Source organism: Pseudophryne corroboree, chromosome 1, assembly GCF_028390025.1.
Source record: "Pseudophryne corroboree isolate aPseCor3 chromosome 1, aPseCor3.hap2, whole genome shotgun sequence".
Taxonomy (NCBI): domain Eukaryota; kingdom Metazoa; phylum Chordata; class Amphibia; order Anura; family Myobatrachidae; genus Pseudophryne; species Pseudophryne corroboree.
The window spans coordinates 437,813,598-437,828,379 of record NC_086444.1 but is presented as its reverse complement, the minus strand read 5'-3'; the positions used below and the strand labels follow the sequence as shown (position 1 = coordinate 437,828,379).

The 14,782-nt window shown below is 46.7% G+C and overlaps 1 protein-coding gene across 1 annotated transcript in view; it reads left to right on the top strand.

Moving 5' to 3' along the window:
- The window catches only part of SUPT16H (SPT16 homolog, facilitates chromatin remodeling subunit), a 162,799-nt gene that overhangs the window by 48,256 nt on the left and 99,761 nt on the right, over nt 1-14,782 (top strand). The window contains exons 11-14 of the mRNA XM_063913510.1: nt 1,242-1,307; nt 1,482-1,580; nt 1,790-1,905; nt 2,016-2,169. Coding sequence (XP_063769580.1) covers nt 1,242-1,307; nt 1,482-1,580; nt 1,790-1,905; nt 2,016-2,169 — 435 coding nt within the window. The remainder of the gene's footprint in view (nt 1-1,241; nt 1,308-1,481; nt 1,581-1,789; nt 1,906-2,015; nt 2,170-14,782) is intronic.

The following is a 14,782-nucleotide window of genomic DNA, read 5'->3' as shown; positions in this document are numbered from 1 at the left end:
CCACAGGTGGAGCTAAATATTTCTCTTGAGATTCTGTGAGGAGACCTGCAAAACATGCACCGTGTGGGGTCCTGAGGACCGAGTTGGACGTTAGAATTACCGGTGAGTAAATTCTTATTTTCTCTCTTTCTCGTAGTCCGTAGTGGATGCTGGGCGCCCGTCCCAAGTGCGGACTTTCTGCAATACGTGTATATAGTTATTGCTTAACAAAGGGTTATGGTTATGTAGCATCGGTTGAGTGATGCTCAGTTGTTGTTCATACTGTTAACTGGGTAAGTTTATCACAAGTTGTACAGTGTGATTGGTGTGGCTGGTATGAGTCTTACCCTGGATTCCAAAATCCTTTCCTTGTAATGTCAGCTCTTCCGGGCACAGTTTCCTTAACCGAGGTCTGGAGGAGGGGCATAGAGGGAGGAGCCAGTGCACACCAGATAGTACTGAATCTTTATTTAGAGTGCCCAGTCTCCTGCGGAGCCCGTCTATTCCCCATGGTCCTTACCGAGTACCCAGCATCCACTACGGACTACGAGAAATAGAATTACCGGTGAGTAAATTCTTATTTTTTGCCTTACATTGCTTTTTTTCTGAAACCATGGTGGACATTGGGCCCCTGCCCTCACCATCCTAGCTGGCTGGGGTTTCTTTTCTCTGGCATTCTGTGTCATGGTTTGGTGTGCTTTGTGATGCATGTGTGTGTTGGTATTCTCTCCTGTTTCTGGTTCTTGGGCTTGACAAATCAGACTGGTGTCCAGGGATACAGGCGGGGTTTAGGGGAGTAGGAACCGGTGTTTAAAGTAAACTCCTTGGTGCCCATTCTCCAGCAGTTCCACTACCCCAGTGTCCACCATGGATTCAGAAAAAAAGGAGTTTACAGGTAAGACAAATGTTTTTCCTAGTTCCCTGAACATAGGGATATGTTTACTTTCAGTATATGGTGTGTTGTGTAGTTTGTGTCTTTTAAGAGATTGAAAATAGGTCTGCTCTATTTTTGGTTTTATTACTAATAGATCTTTTAGTAACTGATTACCAATAGATCTATTAGTAACTGTATTAGCTGCTTTTGGATCCATGTCAGCATTGATCTAATAGTAATGCTTTACATTGGCTTAATCAGCTAATAATACCTGGCTTAGCTATCAGGAGAAAATCTTAGTGACATTACATGGGTGAACTTCTTTGTTCAATCATTTGTTATTGTATCCTTACCAAACAAGTCTAAAATATTTTTATTTTAAATTTAGGAGGGACCGGCAACTGTTCTCACCAGTGTAAAAAAGAAGGTGAAGAACGTGGGCATTTTCTTAAAGGTGAGCTTTAGAAATTGTGACGTTTATGGTCTGATCGTTTCACCCATGGCCTTACTTTAGTTTTATGCAGTACAAGGTTCTGAAATTGGATCTTCATGTATCTAGTTGTAACTTTGTTTTTCTTGGTTTTCCTTCTGCAATCAAAACCCTATAAGGATCTGTCTGTTCCAACAGAATGAAGATGAGGAAGAAGAGGAGGAGGAGAAAGATGAAGCAGAGGATCTCTTGGGCCGAGGATCCCGAGCTGCTGCTCTACTGACAGAAAGAACCAGAGTACGTTCTTTCCATCTTTTTATTTATGGGCAGCTAGTGAAAAGAGTACAACAGCTGTTTTTTAAGCCTCCATTCCCTTTTGGTTCTTTTTTTATTCTTCATATCCCATGTCTGCTTCCTTTTTTTTTTTCTTTTTTTTTTTCTGTTGTCTTTTTGTTTCTGTGTTTGGGAGTCTTTCTCCTGTCTCACACTGCTCATCTATTCCACAGAATGAGATGACTGCAGAGGAGAAGCGGCGCACGCACCAGAAAGAGCTTGCAAACCAACTAAATGAGGAGGCACGGAGGCGTCTAACAGAGCAGAAAGGAGAACAGCAGACGATGAAGTAAGTTCCTACTGTTGGTAAATATTTGTTACTTGTGAGTGCCAGGGGTAACCTGCACATCTTTATTTTGTGTTATTACAGTCATTGATAGTAGGTGTCTCTTCCTCCAGGGCACGAAAGTCCAATGTTTCTTACAAAAGTGCATCTCAAATGCCAAAGGAGTCAGAGATTCGGGAGATGAAGATTTATATAGACAAGAAGTATGAGACTGTTATTATGCCTGTGTTCGGGATTGCTACTCCTTTCCACATAGCCACCATCAAGGTAACCATATCTTTCTTTATGTGCAGTTTTCTGTTTTTGCAGTGTCTGCGTCATTCTGAATTCCTAGAGATATTATACTGGTCCCATATTCAAAAGAACTAAATTAAGTATTTTGGTTGTAAAAAGAGCCACTTTGATACAGGGCACCAACCTACCAGCTAGAATTTTAACGGTTGAGGTTGGAATAGGTCATAATTTCAGCAAAAATGGGGGACACTATCATGAGGTTTGCTTGCACGACCAAAGGAACTGGCACTTCAATAAAAGGAAAACCTATCACTTTAAGTCTAAGGTCCTTCCCTCTGCAACTCCCAACAGGCCACTGTGATTTAGGTGCCTGTTGGAGTTGGGCATGTTGGGACTGTCCTTTCGTTGCTTTCGTGCACCTTCTCAGTTTTGCTCCACACCTAGAGGTGCCCGGGCCAGAGGAGAAAAGTCTAAAGGGTCCCAGTCTGGCCCTGCGTGTTGTCCAGATCCCCAAGCCTGCAGAAAAAACAGCAGCATATTGGTCTCCCGTCCCCCTGGGGGCTCCCACGGTGAGACCTTGACTATTTTGTTTCAAAAACATTTGGTTCCAAACCTGTTCAGATGTTTGGGTTTAAAATCTTATTCGGGAGAGTTATTAGAGAGTTTCTATATTTTCCCCCAGTTTGGTTTTACACTACCGATCTTTCCGGCCTCCTTGCACAAGTAGACAGTTTGTAACAAGCAGTAGGCAAGTTTCTTGCTTCCAAAGTCTTGATCCAGTTCATCAGCGGGCTCAGGGTTTTATTCCAATCTGTTTGTGGTACCGAATTCAGACAGTCCAGTCCAGCCTATTTTGAATTTCAGATTCTTAATTGTTAATTTGACGTTTCACTGGTTCAAGATGGAATCATTATACTCTGTATTGGAAGCTGGGGAATTTTTTGTGTCGTTGGGTATCCAGGATGCTTAGCTCCACATTCCAATTTGGAAATGCCACAAGGCATTCCTTCGTTTTGCCATTCTGGACTCTCTTCCAATTTCGGACTCTCCTCTTTGACTCCCCTTGTGTCCACCAAGGTGATAGCATTGATTATTGCTTACCTGCGATCTCTGGGGTTGACCATTGTGCTCTACCTTGATGACCTTATCAATGTCCTCATTACTCACAGGTGGGTTGTCAATTTCAAGAAGTTCAGTTTGGTACAGTCTCGGCAAATTTTCTTACTGGGCATGATACGAGACACCTTCCCGCCATATAAGGTACAGGCCATGTTCCAATTGATTCTCAAGAAGAGGTTTGTCAGTTCACCTTTGCATTTGACTGCTGGACATGATGGTGGCCTCCTTCGAGGTGATTCAGTTCGGCTGGGTTCATTCCAGACCCTTTCAGTTGTACTTACTGTCCCAGTGGAGGTGGTCCCTCCTTCAGGCGCAAAGGTTAGTTTGTCTCTCCTTCAGGCGCAAAGGTTAGTTTGTCTGTCTTCCTTTGGTGGTTGAATGCTAACCACCTCAGGGGTCGCCAGTTTGGAATATGGCATTGTATGGCAATTTTAGAGGTCTCTGATCTCACCAGAATGCTCTTCTTCCCATAAATGTTCTGGAGTTTGAACGCACTGTTAGCAGCTTATCTTCAGGGCTGCAGTCTGGCAACGCCATGGCATATATAAATTGCGCCATGTGGGAGTCTGCCCGCATCTTGGAGTGGCCGAAAAGAGGATTTTGGTACTTAATGATAAATCCATTTCTCTGAATCCATTCGGGGACACTGGAGATCTTAGACAGCTGCGGTGTGAAGGTTGTAGACCGGAGGTAGCACAATGTAAAACAAAAAATTATGCACAGCTGGCTCCTCCTTCATGCCCCCCTAACCCTCCAGTTTGAAAAATTGACGGAGAGAAGAGGGAACATGAAAAATCATGGGGAATGAATCAACCGTACCAACACGTCAAACAGCAACCAAGAACGAATAACACAACAACCAAACTGTTTGAACGAACTTTGTAGAACACACAGGCTGACAGCACCGAGGCGGGCGTCGAGTGTTCCCGAGTGGATTCAGAGAAATAGATTTATCGGTAAGTACCAAAATCCTCTTCGCTTTCATATGCTAGGGGACACTGGAGATCATAGACAGTTGGGGACGTCCCAAAGATACTCCCATGGGCGGGAGTGCTATCTGAGTGCTGAAGAACCAAACATCCAAAATTTGCATCTCTAGATGCAATTGTATCAAACGTGTAGAAACGAGTGAATGTATGTGCTGACATCCACATTGCAGCTCTGCAAAGTTGGGTAGTGGAAGCTCCTCTAGCTGCAGCCCATGAAGCTCCCACTGATCTGTGGTATGAGCACCTACCCAATAAGGAACTCTCTTACCACAAGTATATATGCCTGTTTGATGGTTAGACGTATCCATCTAGCCAAGGTCTGTTTTGAATCCGGCCATCCTTTCCTGGGTCCCGTCATACAGTACAAACAAAGCATCAGACTTTCTAATAGAAATCGTATCCTGTACGTAGACCCGTAAGGCTCTGACCACATCCAAGTACACGTCCCCCTCTGCCAATCCTTAAAAGGAGGGCACCACAATCGGCTGGTTTATGTGAAACCCCGAAACCACCTTGGGTAAAAATTCCGCTTTTGTATGGAGCTCCGTCCTGTCTTTGTGAAAAACTAAAAATGGACTCTTACATGACAGGGCTCCTAACTCTGAGACTCTTCTTGCCGACGCTAAAGCTAGGAGCAGGACTACCTTCCAGCTCATATATTTTAGATCCGCCTTTTCTCCGGCAGGGTCCACAGGTTATCCACATAATAACAATGGGATATGATGAAGCGACAGCGGATTTGCACCAATCGGTCAAAGCTTTTCCGGCCTTCCAGCATGCAACGGGCCTGTCCATATATCCCCACCTCCTTGCTCAGGCAAATTAGTTTTTTGTTTGGTGCTGCAGGAGCCGGACAATGGCTGACGGAAATTATGGAAGAGGTTTGGGCTACGCCCAATAAGAAGTTTAGAATTCCTAAGAAATGGAAATCCAATTATCCTCTTCCAGCTGGGGATTGTTTAAAAAGGGAGGTGGCTCCAAAAGTAGATACGCATGTAATTCGATTAGTGTGAAAATCTACATTACCTTTGCCATCAACATCTTTAAATGATGTCATGGCTAGGAGAGTGGATGGTTTTCTAAAAAACATTTCTCTGACGTCCTAGTGGATGCTGGGACTCCGTAAGGACCATGGGGAATAGCGGCTCCGCAGGAGACAGGGCACAAAATAAAAGCTTAAGGATCAGGTGGTGTGCACTGGCTCCTCCCCCTATGACCCTCCTCCAAGCCTCAGTTAGATTTTTGTGCCCGGCCGAGAAGGGTGCAATCTAGGTGGCTCTCCTGAGCTGCTTAGAATAAAAGTTTAGTTAGGTTTTTTTATTTTCAGTGAGTCCTGCTGGCAACAGGCTCACTGCATCGTGGGACTAAGGGGAGAAGAAACGGACTCACCTGAGTGCAGAGTGGATCGGGTTTCTTAGGCTACTGGACACTAGCTCCAGAGGGACGATCACAGGTTCAGCCTGGATGGGTCACCGGAGCCGCGCCGCCGTCCCCCTTACAGAGCCAGAAGAGACGAAGAGGTCCGGTGAAATCGGCGGCAGAAGACATCCTGTCTTCAGACTAAGGTAGCGCACAGCACCGCAGCTGTGCGCCATTGCTCTCAGCACACTTCACACTCCGGTCACTGAGGGTGCAGGGCGCTGGGGGGGGAGCGCCCTGAGACGCAATATAACAGAATACCTTAGGTGGCAAAACAGAATACATCACATATAGCTCCTGGGCTATATGGATGTATTTTAATCCCCTGCCATTTTACACAAAAAAGCGGGAGATAAGGACGTCGTGAAGGGGCGGAGCCTATCTCCTCAGCACACAAGCGCCATTTTCCCTCACAGCTCCGCTGGAAGGACGGCTCCCTGACTCTCCCCTGCAGTCCTGCTTCAGAATCAGGGTAAAAAAGAGAAGGGGGGGCATTTTTGGCAGCAAATAACGATAACAGCAGCTATAAGGGAATAACACTTATATAAGGTTATCCCTGTATATATATATATATATATATATATATATATATATATATATATATATATATATATATATATATATATATATATATATATAGCGCTGGGTGTGTGCTGGCAGACTCTCCCTCTGTCTCTCCAAAGGGCTAAGTGGGGTCCTGTCCTCTATCAGAGCATTCCCGGTGTGTGTGCTGTGTGTCGGTACGCGTGTGTCGACATGTATGAGGAGGAAAATTATGTGGAGGCGGAGCAGTTGCCTGTGTTGGTGATGTCACCCCCTAGGGAGTCGACACCTGACTGGATGATTGTATTTAAACAATTAAGTGATAATGTCAAAACGCCCGTTACCTCAGTGGGTCGACACAGACCCTGACACAGATACTGAGTCTAGTGTCGACGGTGACGAGACAAACGTAATGTCCAGTAGGGCCACACGTTACATGATCACGGCAATGAAAGAGGCATTGAACCTTTCTGACACTACAAGTACCACAAAGAAGGGTATTATGTGGGGTGAGAAAAAACTACCAATATTTTTTCCTGAGTCAGAGGAAATAAATGAGGTGTGTGAAAAAGCGTGGGTTTCCCCCGATAAAAAACAGCTAATTTCTAAAAAATTATTAGCATTATATCCTTTCCCGCCAGAGGTTAGGGCGCGTTGGGAAACACCCCCTAGGGTAGATAAGGCGCTCACACGTTTATCAAAACAAGTAGCGTTACCGTCTCCTGATACGGCTACCCTAAAAGAACCAGCTGATAGAAGGCTGGAAAATATCCTAAAAAGTATATACACACATACTGGTGTTATACTGCGACCAGCAATCGCCTCAGCCTGGATGTGCAGTGCTGGAGTCGCATGGTCGGAGTCCCTGACCGAGAATATTGATACCCTGGATAGGGACAATATTTTGTTAACTATAGAACATTTAAAGGATGCATTACTATATATGCGTGATGCACAGAGGGATATTTGCACCCTGGCATCAAGAGTAAGTGCTATGTCCATCTCTGCCAGAAGAGCGTTATGGACGCGACAGTGGTCAGGGGATGCGGATTCCAAACGGCACATGGAAGTATTGCCGTATAAAGGGGAGGAGTTATTTGGGGCTGGTCTATCGGACCTGGTGGCCACGGCAACGGCTGGAAAATCCACCTTTTTACCCCAGGTCACTCCACATCAGCAGAAAAAGACACCGTCTTTTCAAACTCAGTCCTTTCGTTCCCATAAGTACAAGCGAGCAAAAGGCCACTCTTTTCTGCCCCGGGGCAGAGGAAGAGGAAAAAGACTGCACCATGCAGCCGCTTCACAGGAGCAGAAGCCCTCCCCTGCTTCTGCCAAGTCTTCAGCATGACGCTGGGGCTTTACAAGCAGACTCAGATATGGTGGGGGCCCGTCTCAAGAATTTCAACGCGCAGTGGGCTCACTCGCAAGTGGATCCCTGGATTCTACAGGTAGTATCGCAGGGGTACAAACTGGAATTCGAGGCGTTTCCCCCTCGTCGTTTCCTGAAGTCTGCTTTACCAAAGTCTCCCTCCGACAGGGAGGCAGTTTTGGAAGCCATTCACAAGCTGTATTCCCAGCAGGTGATAATCAAGGTACCCCTCCTGCAACAAGGAAAGGGGTATTATTCCACGCTGTTTGTGGTACCGAAGCCGGACGGCTCGGTGAGACCAATTTTAAATCTGAAATCCTTGAACACTTACATAAAAAGGTTCAAATTCAAGATGGAGTCACTCAGAGCAGTGATAGCAAACCTGGAAGAAGGGGACTATATGGTGTCTCTGGACATCAAAGATGCTTATCTCCACGTCCCGATATACCCTTCTCACCAAGGGTACCTCAGGTTTGTAGTACAAAACTGTCATTATCAGTTTCAGACGCTGCCGTTTGGATTGTCCACGGCACCTCGGGTCTTTACCAAGGTAATGGCCGAAATGATGATTCTTCTAAGAAGAAAAGGCATTTTAATTATCCCTTACTTGGACGATCTCCTGATAAGGGCAAGATCCAGGGAACAGTTAGAAGTCGGAGTAGCACTATCTCAGGTAGTGTTACGTCAATACGGGTGGATTCTAAATATTCCAAAATTGCAGCTGATTCCAACGACACGTCTACTGTTCCTAGGAATGATTCTGGACACAGTCCAGAAGAAGGTGTTTCTCCCGGAGGAGAAGGCCAGGGAGTTATCCGAGCTAGTCAGGAACCTCCTAAAACCAGGACAGGTCTCAGTGCATCAGTGCACGAGGGTCCTGGGGAAAATGGTGGCTTCTTACGAAGCGATTCCATTCGGAAGATTCCATGCAAGAACATTTCAGTGGGATCTACTGGACAAATGGTCCGGATCGCATCTGCAGATGCATCAGCGGATAACCCTGTCGCCAAGGACAAGGGTGTCTCTCCTGTGGTGGCTGCAGAGTGCTCATCTACTAGAGGGCCGCAGATTTGGCATTCAGGATTGGATCCTGGTAACCACGGATGCCAGCCTGAGAGGCTGGGGAGCAGTCACACAGGGAAGGAATTTCCAGGGCCTGTGGTCAAGCTTGGAAACGTCTCTTCATATAAACATTCTGGAACTAAGGGCCATTTACAATGCCCTAAGTCAAGCAAAACCTCTGCTTCAGGGTCAGGCGGTGTTGATCCAATCGGACAACATCACGTCAGTCGCCCACGTAAACAGACAGGGCGGCACGAGAAGCAGGAGGGCAATGGCAGAAGCTGCAAGGATTCTTCGCTGGGCGGAAAATCATGTGATAGCACTGTCAGCAGTATTCATTCCGGGAGTGGACAACTGGGAAGCAGACTTCCTCAGCAGACACGACCTTCACCCGGGAGAGTGGGGACTTCACCCAGAAGTCTTCCACCTGATTGTAAACCGTTGGGAAAAACCAAAGGTGGACATGATGGCGTCACGTCTAAACAAAAAACTGGACAGATATTGCGCCAGGTCAAGGGACCCTCAGGCAATAGCAGTGGACGCTCTGGTAACGCCGTGGGTGTACCAGTCAGTGTATGTGTTCCCTCCTCTGCCTCTCATACCAAAAGTACTGAGAATCATAAGAAGGAGAGGAGTAAGAACTATACTCGTGGTTCCGGATTGGCCAAGACGGACTTGGTACCCGGAACTTCAAGAGATGCTCACGGACGAACCGTGGCCTCTACCTCTAAGAAAGGACCTGCTACTGCAGGGGCCTTGTCTGTTCCAGGACTTACCGCGGCTGCGTTTGACGGCATGGCGGTTGAACGCCGGATCCTGAGGGAAAAAGGCATTCCAGAAGAAGTCATCCCTACTCTGGTCAAAGCCAGGAAGGACGTAACCGCAAAACATTATCACCGCATCTGGCGTAAATATGTTGCGTGGTGTGAGGCCAAGAAGGCCCCTACAGAGGAATTTCAACTGGGTCGTTTCCTTCATTTCCTGCAAACAGGACTGTCTATGGGCCTAAAATTAGGGTCCATTAAGGTTCAAATTTCGGCCCTGTCGATTTTCTTCCAGAAAGAACTGGCTTCAGTACCTGAAGTTCAGACATTTGTAAAAGGGGTGCTGCACATACAGCCTCCTTTTGTGCCTCCAGTGGCACCTTGGGATCTCAATGTGGTGTTGAGTTTTCTAAAGTCACATTGGTTTGAACCACTTTCCACTGTGGACTTAAAATATCTCACATGGAAGGTGTCGATGCTGTTAGCCTTGGCTTCAGCCAGGCGTGTGTCAGAATTGGCGGCTTTATCATATAAAAGCCCTTACTTAATTTTTCATTCTGACAGGGCGGAATTGAGGACTCGTCCTCAATTTCTACCTAAGGTGGTTTCTACATTTCACATGAACCAACCTATTGTGGTACCTGCGGCTACCAGGGACTTAGAGGACTCTAAGTTGCTTGACGTTGTCAGGGCCTTGAAAATATATGTTTCCAGGACGGCTGGAGTCAGAAAATCTGACTCGCTGTTTATCCTGTATGCACCCAACAAGCTGGGTGCTCCTGCTTCTAAGCAGACGATTGCTCGTTGGATTTGTAGTACAATTCAGCTTGCACATTCTGTGGCAGGATTGCCACAGCCAAAATCAGTAAAAGCCCATTCCACAAGGAAAGTGGGCTCATCTTGGGCGGCTGCCCGAGGGGTCTCGGCTTTACAACTTTGCCGAGCAGCTACTTGGTCAGGGGCAAACACGTTTGCTAAATTCTACAAATTTGATACCCTGGCTGAGGAGGACCTGGAGTTCTCTCATTCGGTGCTGCAGAGTCATCCGCACTCTCCCGCCCGTTTGGGAGCTTTGGTATAATCCCCATGGTCCTTACGGAGTCCCAGCATCCACTAGGACGTCAGAGAAAATAAGATTTTACTTACCGATAAATCTATTTCTCGTAGTCCGTAGTGGATGCTGGGCGCCCATCCCTAGTGCGGATTGTCTGCAATACTTGTATATAGTTATTGTTACAAAGATTCGGGTTATTATTGTTGTGAGCCATCTTTTCAGAGGCTCCTTTGCGTTTATCATACTGTTAACTGGGTTCAGATCACAAGTTGTACGGTGTGATTGGTGTGGCTGGTATGAGTCTTACCCGGGATTCAATATCCTTCCTTATTATGTACGCTCGTCCGGGCACAGTATCCTAACTGAGGCTTGGAGGAGGGTCATAGGGGGAGGAGCCAGTGCACACCACCTGATCCTTAAGCTTTTATTTTGTGCCCTGTCTCCTGCGGAGCCGCTATTCCCCATGGTCCTTACGGAGTCCCAGCGTCCACTACGGACTACGAGAAATAGATTTATCGGTAAGTAAAATCTTATTTTTTTCCCTGTCTGGGGCAGTCATAAGGCCAGCCATGGCTTCAGCTTGGATGGCAAAGGCAGTGGCTGCCTGGACTGATGCATTGGAGGGGGATTTTTCAATAGCTTCTAGAGAGCAAAATCCCATATAGCACGTATAAAACAGGCTGCAATGTTCTTGAAAGAAGCATCATTGGATATGGGTACTATTGCCTCCAGGGCATCAGCTTCAACAATAGCTGCTCGCAGAGCAGTTTGGCTATGTACGTGGAAAGCTGATTCAGAATCTAAGTAGGTTTTGGAATCTTTGCCCTTTTCTGGAGATATTCTTTTTGGTAAAGAATTAACAGATATTCTGGAGTCAGAAGCAGACTCCAAGAAAGTAAAGTTTCCTTCCACATACAATTTCAAACCTAAAGTTCCGGCTTTTCGTCCCTTTCGGTCTCAAGGAAAAGCTAAAGGAAAAAGTGATGGCAAGCAGCCCCAATACAAGAAGTCTGGTAAGACTAAAAAGCATTGGGCTACCAGGGGAACGGTTTGGAAAACAGATAAGCCATCAGCCTGATGGTGCGGGCCTCCACCTGGGGGAGCCCAGGGTTGGGGGCCGACTTCTTCAGTTTGCACAGATCTGGCAGCAGCCTACAACAGATGCCTGGGTGCAGGAAGCGGTATCTCTAGGTTATGCGTTTGCCTGCAAGAAGCACCCTCGAAGGTTTTTTGGTACCAGCCTGTCTCGGATAGAGACGAAGGCCAGGGCTTTGTTAGAGGCAGTTCAGAAATTGCTTCACTCAGAAGTGATCATTCCAGTTCCTCCTTTTTACTCCAACCTGTTTTTAGTTCAGAAGCAGAATGGGTTATTTCGGCACATTCTCAATCTCAAAGTACTGAACAAATACATTTGGGTACCTCGGTTTCACATGGAGACGTTACGTTCCATCATTTTGGCCATGGAGCCAGGGGATTATATGGTATCCCTGGATATACAGGATGCTTACCTACATGTTCCTATAGCACTATCCCATCAGTGCTATCTCATGTTCGCTATCCTTCCAACAGCAGTTTCTGTTCCAGGCCCTACCTTTTGGGTTAGCCACAGCTCCCAGAGTATTTACCAAGATTATGGTGGTAATAGCAGCTTATCTCCGCCAGCAGGTGATAAGGATATTTCCATACCTCACGATCTTTTAATCCTGGCACATACGCAGGAATTGCTCTTATGTCATCTGCAACAGACAAATGACGTGTCTGCAGAACCACGGGTGGATCATAAATTGGGCAAAATCTTGTCTGGTTCCGTCACAACGGATGACTCACTTGGGGGCTGTACTGGATTCAAGTCTGCAGAGAGTAAGGTATCCGTTGGCTGTGAAATCCACTTGTCTAATTCCAGACCAAATAAAGCCTCCTCTACAAAGGGGATCACCTCTGCTGCCTTCTTGGAATCAATGTCCACTTGCCATTCTCTGGGCCACAGAATCCTTCTGGCCGATATAGCCGAAGCCGAGATGCGTGACGCTCTCCTGCTAGCATCCTTTGTAGCTTGGCAAATGTATGTAGCTGACTCACGGATATGCACCGGTAGTCTAACTATTTCTTCTAGGCTACTATCTTCTATTACTGCCTGAACAATCTGACCAGGCCATGCTACAATAGCCTTGTTCATCCAAGCACTAATAATCATAGGCCTTTGTGATTCTCCTGCTGCTACAAAGATAGATTTTAGTGCCGTATCCAACTTACGATCCGACACATCCTTTAGTGTAGTTACGTTTGGAATCTGTAATATTGTCTTCTTTGACAGTCTAGCCAGGGAGGCATCCACAATCGGCAGAACCTCCCACTTAGACATGACACCCTTGGGTAGTGGGTTATTAGCCGTGAACTTTTTAGGGATCTGGAAGCATCTATCTGGCTGCTTCAAAGCCTCCCCCATCTGATCCTGGAGAGTCTGAGGAATTGGAAAGACTGCTGTTTGCGGTTTCTGAGACTGAGTTCAAAGACCTCAAGTTCTTTAACCTCTTCTTCCATGAAGTTAAGGACCTCTTTTATCGCTTGTATAAGGGATTCTAACCCCCTGACCTCAGCATCCTCCTCCAGAGGACTGATGTCCGTTATCGCCTCGTCTCTCTCCTTCCTCCTCCTCCTCCTCTGAGACCCTCCCCCTCCTCCGACTCTTCCTGCAGGAGAGGGAGGGGTCTCTTAACCGCTTTACACACATTCTTTTTTACCTGTGCGGGCAGAGTAACTCTAATTAGGAATTCCTCCATGGTTTTTGAAAAACCCGCAGCCCATTCTTAATGTTGCTTGCGGGATTCCGCCATTTCCTTAGAAATATCTGCCAGGGCACTTTCCCATGACCCGGACGGACCACTACTCCCACATTGAGCGTCCATTCCCGAACATGTATCGCACACCCCGGAGCTGCTAACATTGGTGCTCTGAACATACGTAGTAAGTTTTTGTGGTGCTCTTGAACATACGTAGCAAGTTTTTGTGGTCTTCGTTGGTGCTTTTAGACATGTTTAATGCACATACCCAAACCAATCAGCAGTGCTTTCACCCTATTAGAGTAGGAGGAGGAAGCCCGTGTCGATATAGGGAGCAATGAAAAATTGGGAGTCGCACAGCTGAACTAGAATTAAATTTTAACAATTAGAAAGTAAGAAAAACTGTTAAAACAGCTTGAGTTGTCCGGGTTGAGAAATTTTGTCGCTCCTTCTCAGCAGGACATGTCAGCAGTGTCCTTTTGGAAGAAAAAAAGAGGATTTTGGTACTTACTGATAAATCCATTTCTCTGAATGTGCCACACCTCCGGTTGCAAGCTTCACACCCCTACTGTATAAGGAACTCCAGTGTCCCCTAGTGGATGAAAGAGAAATATAAACTTTATAAATCACTTTACGTCACGTGATCTTTCTGAAATAGAGTACTTATAAATCTTTCTAAACATAGCTAGTATTTTATCCACTGTTTTATAGCCTTTGCTTATGTTTGTGGCTGAAATCCCCCTTGTGGGCTCTGACAGACAATAATAAACTAAGCCCTCCCTCCTCAGAGAGGACTGCCCACCTCTAAATGCGAGCCTTGCTGGTAAAACAAAATGACCGCAACTGAAATTTTCGATGCACATCGGAGACTTTACTGTATGGAGTTAACGGACTCCCCCTGCCTCCTAGCTCCAAACACTCAGCGCGCCTGCCGTGAGACCTGAGGGTGTATGCCATCACTGTAGATCTCCACGGCTCAGTGTTGTCTACTGGGAGAGCTCCTGCTGTCCACTCTCGTCCCCTGCCAGCAGCGCCTCTAACTTAGTGTGCGGTCCCTCCGCTGGACGCGGTCTGACCGCCGCTCCGGTGCCCTGGCTGTATGCGCTGCCGCCGGGTACCCGTACATACTCCGCTCAGCCAACTAATAGACGCTGCCCCTGCTCCCCCCTCAGTGGGAGAAAAAGTGCTACTAGAGAGGGGAAAGCTGCCTTAATGTACTCACTGCTCTTACTTCAGAGTTCATCTGTGTGAGATGCTGATCCCTTCCAATGGGATCTTTGTCTCACTGTAAGTGTTAATACAGTTCTGGAATCCTTCACCCTCCTTTCAGCAGGTTGGATCGGCCCACAGAAAAATTTAAGGAAAAAAGTGTTCTGCAGTGGGGTACACTGGGATTCCACAGGGAATACATCGGGGGTGTAGAGTTGGATCTTGATCCGAGGCACCAACAGGCTAAAGCTTTGACTGTTCCCAGGATGCACTGCACTGCCCCCTCTATAACCCCGTCTCCAGGCACTGGAGCTCAGTTTGTAGTGTTCACGGTAGGG